At 40.2% G+C, this 15,116-nt stretch overlaps 1 protein-coding gene across 8 annotated transcripts in view; it reads right to left on the reverse strand.

Moving 5' to 3' along the window:
• Positions 1-2,964: 2,964 nt before the first annotated feature.
• cita (citron rho-interacting serine/threonine kinase a) overlaps positions 2,965-15,116 on the reverse strand; it is a 55,299-nt gene continuing 43,147 nt past the window's right edge. For 7 of the 8 annotated variants that reach the window (XM_047347681.1, XM_047347679.1, XM_047347676.1 and 4 more), the window contains 11 exons: positions 14,537-14,617; positions 14,307-14,442; positions 11,054-11,193; positions 10,809-10,901; positions 10,612-10,720; positions 10,328-10,456; positions 10,064-10,144; positions 9,895-9,973; positions 7,721-7,903; positions 6,109-6,496; positions 2,965-4,859 (listed from right to left, as the gene is read on the reverse strand). In XM_047347681.1, the coding sequence (XP_047203637.1) occupies positions 4,836-4,859; positions 6,109-6,496; positions 7,721-7,903; positions 9,895-9,973; positions 10,064-10,144; positions 10,328-10,456; positions 10,612-10,720; positions 10,809-10,901; positions 11,054-11,193; positions 14,307-14,442; positions 14,537-14,617 (1,443 nt within the window). In that variant the 3' untranslated portion in view covers positions 2,965-4,835. Of the gene's footprint in view, positions 4,860-6,108; positions 6,497-6,749; positions 6,880-7,720; positions 7,904-9,894; positions 9,974-10,063; positions 10,145-10,327; positions 10,457-10,611; positions 10,721-10,808; positions 10,902-11,053; positions 11,194-14,306; positions 14,443-14,536; positions 14,618-15,116 lie in introns of those variants that run through there. The other variant, XM_047347682.1, reaches the window with a different exon arrangement.

Genomic DNA, 15,116 nt, shown 5'->3' on the forward strand with positions numbered 1-15,116 from the left:
CATGATGAAAATTTAACATTCATATATTTTAGATTCATTGCACACTAACTGAAATATTTCAGGTCTTTTATTGTCTTAATACGGATGATTTTAGCATACAGCTCATGAAAACCCAAAATTCCTATCTCACAAAATTAGCATATCATTAAAAGGGTCTCTAAACGAGCTATGAACCTAATCATCTGAATCAACGAGTTAACTCTAAACACCTGCAAAAGATTCCTGAGGCCTTTAAAACTCCCAGCCTGGTTCATCACTCAAAACCCCAATCATGGGTAAGACTGCCGACCTGACTGCTGTCCAGAAGGCCACTATTGACACCCTCAAGCAAGAGGGTAAGACACAGAAAGAAATTTCTGAACAAATAGGCTGTTCCCAGAGTGCTGTATCAAGGCACCTCAGTGGGAAGTCTGTGGGAAGGAAAAAGTGTGGCAGAAAACGATGCACAACGAGAAGAGGTGACCGGACCCTGAGGAAGATTGTGGAGAAGGGCCGATTCCAGACCTTGGGGGACCTGCGGAAGCAGTGGACTGAGTCTGGAGTAGAAACATCCAGAGCCACCGTGCACAGGCGTGTGCAGGAAATGGGCTACAGGTGCCGCATTCCCCAGGTCAAGCCACTTTTGAACCAGAAACAGCAGCAGAAGCGCCTGACCTGGGCTACAGAGAAGCAGCACTGGACTGTTGCTCAGTGGTCCAAAGTACTTTTTTCGGATGAAAGCAAATTCTGCATGTCATTCGGAAATCAAGGTGCCAGAGTCTGGAGGAAGACTGTGGAGAAGGAAATGCCAAAATGCCAGAAGTCCAGTGTCAAGTACCCACAGTCAGTGATGGTCTGGGGTACCGTGTCAGCTGCTGGTGTTTGTCCACTGTGTTTTATCAAGGGCAGGGTCAATGCAGCTAGCTATCAGGAGATTTAGGAGCACTTCATGCTTCCATCTGCTGAAAAGCTTTATGGAGATGAAGATTTCATTTTTCAGCACGACCTGGCACCTGCTCACAGTGCCAAAACCACTGGTAAATGGTTTACTGACCATGGTATCACTGTGCTCAATTGGCCTGCCAACTCTCCTGACCTGAACCCCATAGAGAATCTGTGGGATATTGTGAAGAGAACGTTGAGAGACTCAAGACCCAACACTCTGGATGAGCTAAAGGCCGCTATCGAAGCATCCTGGGCCTCCATAAGACCTCAGCAGTGCCACAGGCTGATTGCCTCCATGCCACGCCGCATTGAAGCAGTCATTTCTGCCAAAGGATTCCCGACCAAGTATTGAGTGCATAACTGTACATGATTATTTGAAGGTTGACCTTTTTTGTATTAAAAACACTTTTCTTTTATTGGTCGGATGAAATATGCTAATTTTGTGAGATAGTAATTTTGGGTTTTCATGAGCTGTATGCCAAAATCATCCGTATTAAGACAATAAAAGACCTGAAATATTTCAGTTAGTGTGCAATGAATCTAAAATATATGAATGTTAAATTTTCATCATTACATTATAGAAAATAATGAACTTTATCACAATATGCTAATATTTTGAGAAGGACCTGTACTGCCTTTGAACCAAAAGCAACTTTGTTTCTATGAAGCTTTCAGCTGAATGTTAAAGTCAGCATGACTTCCTCAGGACTGTTTGCTTTGACTTTAATGTATTACACAAACTTTTAAATACATTTTAAATTTGTCATATTCAAAAATTTCTGAGAAAATTATTTTGGGGTTTTCATCAACTGTAACCCATAATCATCCAAATTAATAGAAATTAATGCAGTGTTTGTAAATCCATATATTAAGAGTCTCGGTTTTTGAATTAATTACTGAAATAAATCAGTTTCATTTTCTAATTGACAGATGTACACTACAGGCCAAAGGTTGTGCAGCAACATTGTTAGGATTCATTTACTGTATGATCATGTAGATGCACAATGTTCCTAAATTTACCCTCAACAAAGAATGAAGGGCTGATTTTTTTTTATCATAAGTACACTTGAACTTTGAGACAAAATCTAAAAAAACAAAAACAAATCCTGAAAATCAGATGGTTTCATATTTCAGTAAATAATTGGCATTTTATTCCATAAAATAAGTATTTGATCACCTACCAACCAGTAAGATTTCTGGCTCTACCTGTCAACCCATCTTTAAGAAGCCCTCCGATCCTCCACTCATTACCTGTATTAACTGCACCTTTTTGAACTTGTTACCTGTCTAAAACACACCTGTCTGCACACTCAGACTCCAACCTCTCCACCAGTTGCAACACCAAAGAACTGTGTAAGGAGGACCAGTCTCAAAGGTTACCACTGACACCGTCATGGATTAAAATCCTGCAGCCTGCCCAACGGAGGATGGATGAGGCCATGTGACATCGTTGGGCAACAACCTAGGCCCTTTAGAGCATTGAAGACTGGTCGCTGCAGGGTCTTCCAGCATGACAATGACCCGAAACACACAACTAGGGCAACTAAGGAGTGGCTCTGTAAGAAGCATCTCAAGGTCCTGGAGTGGCCTAATCAGTCTCCAAACCTCAACACAATCGGAAATCTTTGGAGGGAGCTGAAAGTCCGTATTGCCCAGTGACAGCCCTGAAACCTGAAGAATCTGGAGTAGATCTGTATGGAGGAATGGTCCAAAATCCCTGCTGCAGTGTCTGCAAACCTCAAGAACTACAGGGAACATTTGACCTCTGGAATTGTAAACAAAGGTTTCTGTACCAAATATTAAGTTTTATTTTTCTATTGTATCAAATATTTATTTCATGCAATAAAATTCAAAGAAAAAGCTAAATCTAAACAATGAAAACCCAACTACCTAATAACTTTAAGATTTATTCTTTATGTAATAATTGTTTATTTTAAACCAATCCAAGTCTGATGTGAAGCACGGCTGTAAATGAACAATGTGAAGTTTTTTTCCCCCTACGGTTTCTGACAAGTACCAAAAAGAAAACAGTACAAATCGTAAGTGAAAGACGATGGTTATATTTATTATTCTGTGACAAAATCTCTACAGGAAACGCTAATTAAACATTTGTTAGCAGACAACAATATCATATCCAGCATAAGAGCATTGTGACCAGGATTATGTAAAGCATAAAGATGATAAAATGGAATCATAAAAATTAAAATAGGTGGGCAACCCGTTTGTACAGAGACCAGCTGAAAATTTGTGCAATCTGTTGCATTTTTTTTTTTTAACACTGGTAAATCAGCTCCATCTTCTTGACTTTAATACATTCAGGAAGGTATTTTTTTTTTTTTTAAATCTATAAAGGAGTAAAAAGAAAATCCAGAAATATCTTGGAGCTGAGCGTCTTACTGCTGAGAGAAAAACTGGGCGAAGTTAAAGTGAGGTATCTCATCTGCTTACATTCGCAAACCATGACTGAAAAACTGAAAATTAAAATGTTCAGAAATAAATCTGTGTTTTGAATCAACAAGGACGGATGTTTTGGCTGATTTTCAGAATGAAGTGGATGTCTCAACTCCAAGAGTGTAAATAAAATAAAAAATAAAAAACAGGGTAATATTTGGTCATCGTCACGACTTCACTGAGCAGATAGTTCACACAGGTTAGTTAATATTCACGTGCTTTGTTGTAAGATTGTGGAACTTGATGAGGCAGAAGCAGAAGACGACACTCCGTTTCGTTTCAGATATACGTATCCATGCCATTTACCAATCAGGGGAGAACCAAAAAAAAAAATAATCTTTTTTCTATCTTCGTTTTGAACATTTTCAGTTTATATACAACAGTAAGGAACACTGTACAAAAAGAAATGCTCAGGTACTGATGTTTTACACTTCAAACAATGATTGCTTTTTTCCCCCTGCGTTCCTTCATATGATTCAGTACGGAGGTTTTTCCCTTTTGACAGATGGAAGTGCATACACAGGTTGGATCCAGATACAATCAATCACTTAATAAAGACGTGTTAGGAAGTGTTAAAAGAATACTCATTGGACATTCAAGAGGACACTTTTATCACTTTGTTCTTTAACAAAAATAGACATGGCTTTTCCAGCCTTGAAATCCCCTCTCAGAATATATATATAAAATTATGTCTCATCTATTTACACTCAGATTGTGTTCTGAAAGATTAGAAAGGTACTGCTCCATCGCTGCTGGGGGCTGTGGGTAGTGCATTTTTAGTGTTGACCTGTCAGGAGGGCAGACAGTGATCCAGAGTGTGGTTCTACAGGGAGGCCTCTTCAAGTACTCGGGACTTTGCAGTCAAGTCCTGTCAGGCGTCGACAGACGACCGAGCTGAAGATGGTTGTAATTAGCCGATGCTGATTGGGTGTGGAGGCTGGAGCCGGAGGAGACCTGCCATACGTCTGCCCTGATCTGTAGCTACGGAGTTTAAGGAGGAACGGAGCCGCATAAAACAATGTTGATTTGAACTAGCTTACACCATCCGTCACTGGTGGCAGCGAATGACTTTATGCTAAAGTTTCTATTACTGTGCTTATGTAGTAAGAAGAGTGGTGAAGGTATCCGAAGGTAGCAAAACCCACCAAGTCCAGGCTTAATGTGAAAACCCACATCTCAGCTTTTCTTTGCAAAACACTAACGTGTCAAAAATGTCATAAAAACCATGTTTATTTGGTAAATATGACATTTTCTTATTCTTTATTGAAAATATAGCCTAATCTGAAGGAAATATATTTATTTCCTCTAGTGCTACCTTTATTATTCGACAGCTACAATTGTTTTTCTGAGTAGGTATTTAAGTTTAGGCAGTGTTTCAATATGAATCTGCAACCTTCACACTGGTTCTTCGAAAAAAATGAATTTCTCCTTCCATGATGGGTATGTGGCTCCGCACGTCCTTAAACAGATGATTGGTCCCACACCTGCAGGAGAAAGTCAGAAATATACACTTTAGCGTTTCAAATGCTGGAATATTTGAGGAATCTTGTATTCACACCCCCATTATTTTTTGTATTTTGTGACATTAAACCCACAAACTTCAGTGTATTTTGCTGGGGGTTAATGTGACAGAGTAGGGCTGCACAATATCTGATGCAATTGCAATACCATCGCTGAAAATTGAGATTATTAGATTTTTTTAATATAAACCCCCATTTCCTGTGACCCTATTCTTTCTTTTCCTTCCTTATAATGTCCCCACCACCCAGCTTTAGCATCTTAGCCACTAAAAAGATATAACTTTCACAATATCCCACAAATATTGCATTGAGGCAGTCGGCTCTAATTGAGATACTGCACATCTTTATGTTGCGATGACAACTGCGATTTGATATACTGTGCAGCTCTATTATAGACCAATACAAATTAGTGAATAAGTTAGAAATGGAAAGTAATGGATAGATGGTTATCAAACGATAGAAGCTAATCAGACTTGATGGCAAGATGAATGTAGCTAAACACAGGGCATTCCTCCTGGAAGAAAACCTGTTACAGGCTGCAAAAGGCTTGAGGCAGAGACAGAGCTTCACCTTCCAGTAAGATGAGGACCTTAAATAGGAAGCCAGAGCTACAGTGGAACAGTTTGGATTGAAGCCTATTCCTGTGTTGGAAAGGCCCAGTCAAAGTCCAGCCCTAAATCTGAGAATCTGTGGCAAGACTTGAAAATTGTCACAGACCCACCCCATCCATTTTAACAAAGTAGAATCTTTCCACAAAGTATTGACCCAAGGGGACAGACTACACTTTTCCGATTTTTATTAGTGAAAAATCAACGGGAACCATTTTGCTTGTAGTTCACAACTATGCATTTCTGCGTGTTGATAAACCAAGTACTATCCCAGCAAAATACCTACATGTTTGTGGTTGCAATGAGACAAAATGTGGAAATGTTTACAGGGTTTGAATACTTTCAAAAAGCATTCAAAATGATAACTATCAAATGTGATGATCTAAAAGTTATTGGACAACTTCATACCAAAGGTTATTGAGTAATTTCCCTTGAAAATGTTAGTTACAGTTATCTGGTAAAACTGCACAACACACCATGGGATCAGCAACAACAACATACCTTTAGAACCATAAATATTTGTGGTATTGTAAGTTTTGTGTACTCTAAGAGAAGTCACACCATTTTATTAAAGCACAACATCAAGAAGCATCAACCTTACAAACCTTGTTAATAGGGTTTATGGGTGTACGCCCAGAGCCAGTATGAAGTCTTTGACGCTCCTCGAACCTTCCAGGGGACCTCTCCCTTCGAACGTCCATCATCCGGCCAGGGGAGCGGTCCATGCGGGGGTCTGCCATGGCCCTGCCCGGGGAACGTTCTAACCTGGGGTCAGCCATGGCCCTGCCTGGAGAACCCACTATCCGGCTCTCCAGCATCCTACCCGGGGACTTCTCTCTCTCCAGTGGACGGCTGGGAGACTTGTCCCGCCGAAACTCCGTGCGAGCCTCTCTGTAGCGGTGGGGTGTGCCTGGGTCTCCGTGGGCCAGAGGATTGGCGGCGAGCCTTTTAGAGATGTGCTCATTGTAGGAGGGTGGCCCACGCTTGTTAGGACTGTGGGGAGGAACCCAGCAGTAAAGACAGGCATGGTGCATCATTAAATGAAGGAAAACATGCGTCAGGAAATGGCTTCGCTTGGCACTGCAGGAGTCAGGTTGCTCAGAGGACGCGGTGAAAGGGTGCGAATTTATACTAACGCTAATTGATTTGGTTAACAAGTGTATTGTTATTTGAACCCATCAACTCCATTTAGTCTGCTACATTGAATTCAAGTTAGTGGTTGACAACAAAATACAGAAAGCCTTAATGAGAAAGCACAAAAATTACCATTTTTATTTTGCTTCTTCTTTATAATTCACAGGAGGCATTTAGGTATTTGAACAAAAAGGAAAAAAATGATTTAAAATTTATTACAGATAAAAAATGCACCCCGATTCCTGCAAAACAAAAAACTAAAAGTTAATTTCTCGTTTTCACAAGTTTAAAACATTATTCTAGCCATCACCACATGTGGACCCGACACCTGTGTCCTTCAGTGCCAGCTACGCCCAGTGACCCATCAGCACCACATACAAGAAACAGGACAGTGTGACTTGAAATCTCTCGCTACTCTAAACTTGTTCTGAGCACTAAACTGCATCGACAAATAGATGTGCAGCTGAAACCAAATCTTTAAATACGCTGTATAAAAACGTCCCGATATCAGAACAAACTTTTCCTGTTTAAGGTCAGTTAGGATTAATAAAACAGTAATGGCTTCTTCCTCTCTGAGTGGCATTTCAGCCCATATCAGTAAAGGACATGTTTCACTGTGGATGAAAAGACTCTCCTACCAGCTTTAGCTGTAATTCTAAACTGACCTTAAAACAAGATAGTTTTAGTTTGACTTAATGTCAGAAACTAAGAGAAAAAAATAGTCTTTTTCTACAGTATGTAAATATCTGGGTTCATTGATGACTCAGTTAGTCAAATAAACCTCAATAGGGAAACAAATTACATCTTTTATTTTGTTTGAAACTTAATCTTTATTTGGCAGAACTGCTATTCCCTACGTCTAATTTAAGTTTTTAATCTTTTCTTCTTCATGTGTTTTTTAATCAATTTTCCTTTGACTGAAAAAAGGCCGGAATCTAATTCCTCTAATTTGTTTCCACAACACAAAATAAATAGAAACCAGCAGGATTTAAAAGGATGACGTGTCAGTGAAGTGGTACCGAAACGAAAGACATAACTGAAGGAGAGTGTGAGCTGGAGCAGAATCAAGCTGTGTATTCTTACCTGCGTCCGGAGCCGTTGCGCTGGAGGTCTCCTCCACCTTCTTGACTCTGCACCAGGTTGCCTTTGCAGCAAATGACTCGCAGTTTGTTCTGGTAGGATGAAGCCAAGTAGATGGCCCCAGAGGAGATGGCTGGGCCAAGGTAACGTGGGTTTGGGATGTCCAAGTGTGCATATGAGTGTGACCTGAAGAGAAGGGAGAGTAAAAATATTCCAACACTGATTATTATATTTTCATCAATCATTTGGACTGGATTAAAGGCGCAACATTGAAGCTGTCAAGAAAAAAAGGTCACTGCTGACAGTACGTCTTGAGGAAGCGTAGGTCCATCAGTGTTTGCAGCAAGATGATGTACAGGGGTTGGACAATGAAACTGAAACACCTGTCATTTTAGTGTGGGAGGTTTCATGGCTAAATTGGACCATCCTGGTAGCCAGTCTTCATTGATTGCACATTGCACCAGTAAGAGCAGAGTGTGAAGGTTCAATTAGCAGGGTAAGAGCACAGTTTTGCTCAAAATATTGAAATGCACACAACATTATGGGTGACATACCAGAGTTCAAAAGAGGACAAATTGTTGGTGCACGTCTTGCTGGCGCATCTGTGACCAAGACAGCAAGTATTTGTGATGTATCAAGAGCCACGGTATCCAGGGTAATGTCAGCATACCACCAAGAAGGACGAACCACATCCAACAGGATTAACTGTGGACGCAAGAGGAAGCTGTCTGAAAGGGATGTTCAGGTGCTAACCCGGATTGTATCCAAAAAACCTAAAACCACGGCTGCCCAAATCACGGCAGAATTAAATGTGCACCTCAACTCTCCTGTTTCCACCAGAACTGTCCATTGGGAGCTCCACAGGGTCAATATACACGGCCGGGCTGCTATAGCCAAACCTTTGGTCACTCATGCCAATGCCAAACATCGGTTTCAATGGTGCAAGGAGCGCAAATCTTGGGCTGTGGACAATGTGAAACATGTATTGTTCTCTGATGAGTCCACCTTTACTGTTTTCCCCACATTCGGGAGAGTTACGGTGTGGAGAAGCCCCAAAGAAGCGTACCACCCAGACTGTTGCATGCCCAGAGTGAAGCATGGGGGTGGATCAGTGATGGTTTGGGCTGCCATATCATGGCATTCCCTTGGCCCAATACTTGTGCTAGATGAGCGCGTCACTGCCAAGGACTACCAAACCATTCTTGAGGACCATGTGCATCCAATGGTTCAAACATTGTATCCTGAAGGCGGTGCCGTGTATCAGGATGACAATGCACCAATACACACAGCAAGACTGGTGAAAGATTGGTTTGATGAACATGAAAGTGAAGTTGAACATCTCCCATGGCCTGCACAGTCACCAGATCTAAATATTATTGAGCCACTTTGGGGTGTTTTGGAGAAGCGAGTCAGGAAACGTTTTCCTCCACCAGTATCACGTAGTGACCTGGCCACTATCCTGCAAGAAGAATGGTTTAAAATCCCTCTGACCACTGTGCAGGACTTGTATATGTCATTCCCAAGACGAATTGATGCTGTATTGGCCGCAAAAGGAGGCCCTACACCATACTAATAAATTATTGTGGTCTAAAACCAGGTGTTTCAGTTTCATTGTCCAACCCCTGTATGTCTATCATATATGTCTGTTGTGGAGAGTCCAGTTTCTTCTGCCATCATCTGTTGGGGTAGCAGCATCAGAACCATTTACTTTCTGGGGACAACCCTGAGGATCCTCTTCATCAGACTTTCATAACAGCGTGTCTTGAGTCAGAAGCTTCTTCGGATCCGCTGTAATACTGACCCCCACTGGAGACCCTTCCTGCCCTCGGCCATCACCACCTACAACAACTCTGAAGAAACTTGTATCATATGCGTTACACCAGAGCGACTGTGGCTTAGTGGGTGGAGAAATTGTTGCAATCTGAAGGTTGTGGGTCCGATTCCAGCTTCCTCTTGCCACATGTCTACGTGCCCCTGGGCAAGGCACTTAATCCAAGTTAAGTTACTTTTTATTTGTCTATCTCAGTAGCAACTAACAGCTGTAATCCAAAGAACTTCGACTCAATCTAATTTGTCTGAACCAGCAAAACAGTAGAAAAATACAAAGTATAAATATTTTTTGTCAAAGCAAAAATAGCAAACAATTCATTAAAAAAACAAAAACAAAACAATCTTACCCTAGAGCAGCATGTCCCTGAATTTCAATAACATCCAATGAGTTAAAGTAGGTCACAAAGAGGTAGGGCTCTCTGTAGGCTGAAAAACCAACATAGCATCCATCATTATTACTGTTTTTTATCCTTTAAAAACAAATACAACAAATAAAAAAAGAAAGTTGACACTTACCAAATGAGAGAGGCAGGCGGCTCCATTTGATATCATCTGTTCTACTTCTGCGGCCATACGAGTCAACAAACACACCAAACTCTGCAAGGCAAAAATCCAGCAACGGGTAAAAACACACAAATGCATTTGCATCTAAAAGAAAGCATTAGATAAAACGACGGCAGATTTTTAGTGCTACATTTTTAGCTTTTCCTCTTTGGTTGACCTGCCCAACTTTGTAAACAGTGTACTCAACATGTGCTACCACACGAATAAATGACTAACCGTGGAAACACAGCAGGTATTCATCCTTCTGCGGGGCTGTGGTGACTTGGATGATGGAGATGGGAAAGCTGTGGGAGGATGCGGCGAAGACAGCCGAAGCTAGCGTTACGTCGTTTTTATCCAAGAACTCTGCAGAAACAAATCCCCCCCCCCCCCCCCCCCAGTTATTTAGCTCATTCAGGTGTGAACGTTCAAACGCTGCAGTGACAAAACTGCTCTGCTGTGAACGTCTGTGTAAAACCATCTGGTTATAAAGAAATAACGGTTTCAATTATGACGCATACCTTCCAAGACATACTGCTTCAGCTCGATCTCATAGAACTTATTTGTGCCAATTATGATGCTGTATCCAGTGAAGTGGATACAGCTGCATGGCTCTGATGTCTCAATCTCCTGCAAATACGAACAGAAAATGGATGAAAAACATCTTTAAATTCCACACGTGTTCTAGCAGAACAGATCTTCCACGCTGGTCAGTCACCTTTCTGATGCAGAACTTGTTGAGGCTTTCATTATGTCGCAGGATTGTAATCTTGTTCGGCATAGCTGCACAGATACAGAGTCCGTTATCGATCTGTAAAGACAGAACACTTCTAATCAGGACAGAGGTAAATACCTGCAGCCAGTCAGCACACCGCTGTGTTGTTACTGTGAAGATCAGCTCATTAAGTGACTGGATGATGGTCCTCAAGGGTCTAGCTCCGTTTAATCACCAAACTGACTCACCTTTCCCGATGAAAAGAGGTGACATCCCTTCACTGTTTCAAAGATGAAAGGATTGAGGTCCGGCTGAGCTGGGAGATGGGACTGTGACAAAGATTGTTTCACCTTCTTGATCTCCACCAAACACAGCGCCCTCTCCTCCCCTGAATGACATCAACCATACCACACATTATAAGATATACAAGCAACTAAATCAGGGTTTAGAAAGTTAAATTTACTGCTTTTAAGACTTTTATGTCTTTAAGACCAACATGTATGACAAAACAATTATTAGGTATACACAACGTTGTCAACAAGTTAGTTTACAGAAAGCTTCATTACAGTTACTGATGACGTGTTTTAGTTAGCCAGTAGTATCACAGTTTTAAGGCGAAACCTGGTTAAATAAACTCTTTCCAAAGACGAAGCTTATATTAAATGAGCCAATGAGAACATTTTGATTTTAAACATCAGTTTCATTAATCAATAGTTGCTTATTGTAAACAGAAGAATTATCAAAGAAAAAATTTATATACATTATAGGACTTAAGAATGTATGTATATATGACTTAATATTGAACATATTTAAATATGGCTTTAAGATTGGGCTAACCCTGATAAACTTCAGTAAATCTTTTGTTTATTGTCAAATGAATGTATTAAATTGTAAAAATGTATCACCTCTGTTAAACAATAAATAGTAGGTTAGTGTTTGCTGTTTTAGAGCGCACGGCCATGAATACATCAAAGATTATTCAATCCCCCACTGCAATTTGTGTTGATTAGCAAAATTCAAAATTGTTCAGATGTTCGCAATAAACACATGACACACGAACTGTTTAAATAGGTAAATAAACTAATTTTACAAGAATAGTATCCAAATTCAACACTAAATCCTAGTTTTAATGACCAATGGAGTCTCAAAATAACTTGAACAGTAATCATTAGAGTACACAACTGAAAATCAGGCGAGGTCTCAGGAAAACGTGGCGAAACCAGTCAAAGGGCTTGAGACAAAACACCTCAACTACCAGGACTGTTGACAGGAACCTTTCACTGAACGTAAAAAATGTGGCTTCTAAACAGGACTGTTTCCAAAAGTTAGGAGCAGAGATCCTTGCTATGTACAAACAAAGTAAATGATACAAAAATACAGGCCGTAAATGTCGCTAGAAATACAGTAAGGAAGCATAGTGCTTCCGTGAAAAAAAATCCTTGGAGATAATGTTTGTGAGGAAGCTGAAATGTCATTAGACCTTAAAACAGAAAATGATTCAAAGCACATCCCAAAGCCCACCAAGAGTTGATTTCAGATGATGTCCTAAAAAGGACACTAGAGTGGCAATCATAGTTGCCTGACTTAAACTCTAAAATCTCTGGTGGGATTTTAAAAAGGCGGCTGCAGCATGCAGTGCCAAGAATATTCATGATCTGGAGGCCTTCATCCATAAGAAGTGGGCTAAGATTCCCTCAGGAACGCTGCCGGGCTGGGATCCAGTCATAAACATAATTTATGATTGATGTTTACAGCAGGTCATAAAAGCAAAAGGTGCCAAACATAGTTGTCATGCAGGGGTTAAATAATTTTAAGCTAGCGCTTGTCTTTAAAAGAGACAATTTGAACTTTGAGGATTGAAATTTCACCCAGAAATTTGAGGAAACCACTTGGAATATTAGTTGTGTTGAACTACAAGTTATTCTAATTTGATGCGTTTATGGTAAACAGCTGCTAGCTTGTATATTTAGAAAAAAAGCTACCGTATTTTCTGCACTATAAGGCGCACCGGATTATAAGGCGCATAGAATAGAAGCTACTGCAGTCAAACGTTTGACTTGGGTTGCGTTATGCATCCACTAGATGGAGCTGTGCTAAAGAAAATGTCAACAAAACAGTCAGATAAGTCAGTCAGTCAAACTTTATTAATACACTACAAACCAGCGTTCTGATAACTCCATTCACTCTCATGGTAAGGTCTCCTCTACATAGAAATCTATTGAATAGAGCCAACCGCACGTTAGGAATGCATTGGAGTCTATGAAGTTGAAGTTGAAATCAAACGTTAGTTAAAACGTGAAAGGGAACTTTTCCCTGATTCAGTAAACATGTAAAAGAAACAGTTTGATGCACTAAATCAAACGTTAGTACATTCACAATATAGTAGCGTTAACTGTTGAATTCTCTCGCTGCTGCTCTATTCCCATGTTCGACTGCGTAGCTGACAGCCTTGAGTTTGAACTCAGCATCGTAAGGGTGTCTCTTGAAAGGTGCAATTTTGGGGTCGTTATACACACACAAGTGGTGTTGGACTAGGAGTAAGCACAGTACAGGTGTTTACCGCTATTACTTCGGCGACACCCCTGACTACGGTAGCCGTAATGCTGCAAGCGGTGCGGCTTTGTAGTTTACCAGTCGTACTGAAACATTTTGACAGAGCGCCGTGTACAACCAGTATGGATCAACCAATTAACCAATTGATCCATATATAAGGCGCTCCGGATTACAAGGCGCACTGTCATTTTTTGAGAAAATTAATGGTTTTTAAGTGCGCCTTATAGTGCGGAAAATATGGTACTTATTTGCTGTGATGGCTGAATAATTTTCTGTGCGAATAAAACAGTTTTACAACAGAGCAAGTTTTGCCCGTTCCATAAAACAAAATTCATACAAGGAAAACCAGGGACGACAGACAGACCATTATGTCCTGATCTAGCCATTGGCTGGTTGCCTGGTACCAAGGTATACCAAAACTTTAAAAATGGTTCATAAATCGCTAATTGTTTCCATCATACCAATCAAAAAGTTTCAAGTCCTTTTAATAGGATTCCAGAAAAAGTGACAGGAATTTCCTCTGGCTATATGAAACAGAGAGATTACAAAGTCCCTCCCCCACCTATTGCTGCTAGCTTGATGGTCAGCTGGCTGAAAGAAGGTTTCCCGTTCTCACAACAAAGATACCACAATCGACTGGAAATATTTCCAGCCAGGACGAACACAGACAGTGGAAGTACTCTTATTAATGATCTACAGCAAACTGCAGGTAGTCCAACCAGGGCAGATAGACAAACTAATTAACCATTAATAAGCAAATGTTGCAGATATTATAACTGTTAAAATCTGTGTTTTAGCTTTTTCCCTGCAGCAGGAATAATTGTTGCTTTTCTCTTAATTAAAGTGATCATTTCACAGCTTTGTTTAAAGTATTTTTATACAAATCATAAAAATTGTGGCCTTTTTTTTTTTTTTGCATAAGGTTATCATAAAGGGAGAATGCCGTACCGGTGATCATAAGCAGCTTGTCAAGCTCCCTCAGGATTTGGATCTGGAAAACTGAAGTCAGTCCAGGGATGTGCGTCAAAGAGTTCTTTATGACGTTGAGAGCATACAAACCCTCCTCAGAGCCAACTAAGACAATCTGCAGTAAAAGATGAAGGGGGCCATCAGAAAAATGCAGCAGTCAGGCAAACCTTTTAACCACAAGCAAGGTTAAACAATCTCCATTACTGTACCTGGTCTGTAAGGGGTAGGGTGCAGTTGATGTCCAAACGGTCATCCCCCTCCAGTTTCAGCAGAGAGTTGCCCAGAAGTTTCTATAAAGACAATTAAAAAAGAGCCAAAGAAAGATTTTAAAAAATCTGCACATTAGTTGAGTCAGAGGCAGGTATATGGAGTGGATTATGGCAGCCAGATAGCTTTTATAAACAAATTCATTAGTTATAGGGAGGTTTAATTCACATATAGGGGGATGTATGAAGCACACAATTTGTCACACCTCCATTGAATCAGCTAAGTGTTGTATGCATTGTGTGTTTATCTATCTATCTATCTATCTATCTATCTATCTATCTATCTATCTATCTATCTATCTATCTATCTATCTATCTATCTATCTATCTATCTATCTATCTATCTATCTATCTATCTATCTATCTATCTATCTATCTATCTATCTATCTATCTATCTATCTATCTATCTATCATTGTTGTTTTGTTCATTTTTATTTACGCACTTATACTAATCATAATCAGAGTTCGAAATTTAAATATCATGAAACCCTAAAATTTACTTTATTTTGAAAAACCAGCACT

The sequence above is a fragment of the Girardinichthys multiradiatus genome, chromosome 20 (assembly GCF_021462225.1).
Source record: "Girardinichthys multiradiatus isolate DD_20200921_A chromosome 20, DD_fGirMul_XY1, whole genome shotgun sequence".
Taxonomy (NCBI): domain Eukaryota; kingdom Metazoa; phylum Chordata; class Actinopteri; order Cyprinodontiformes; family Goodeidae; genus Girardinichthys; species Girardinichthys multiradiatus.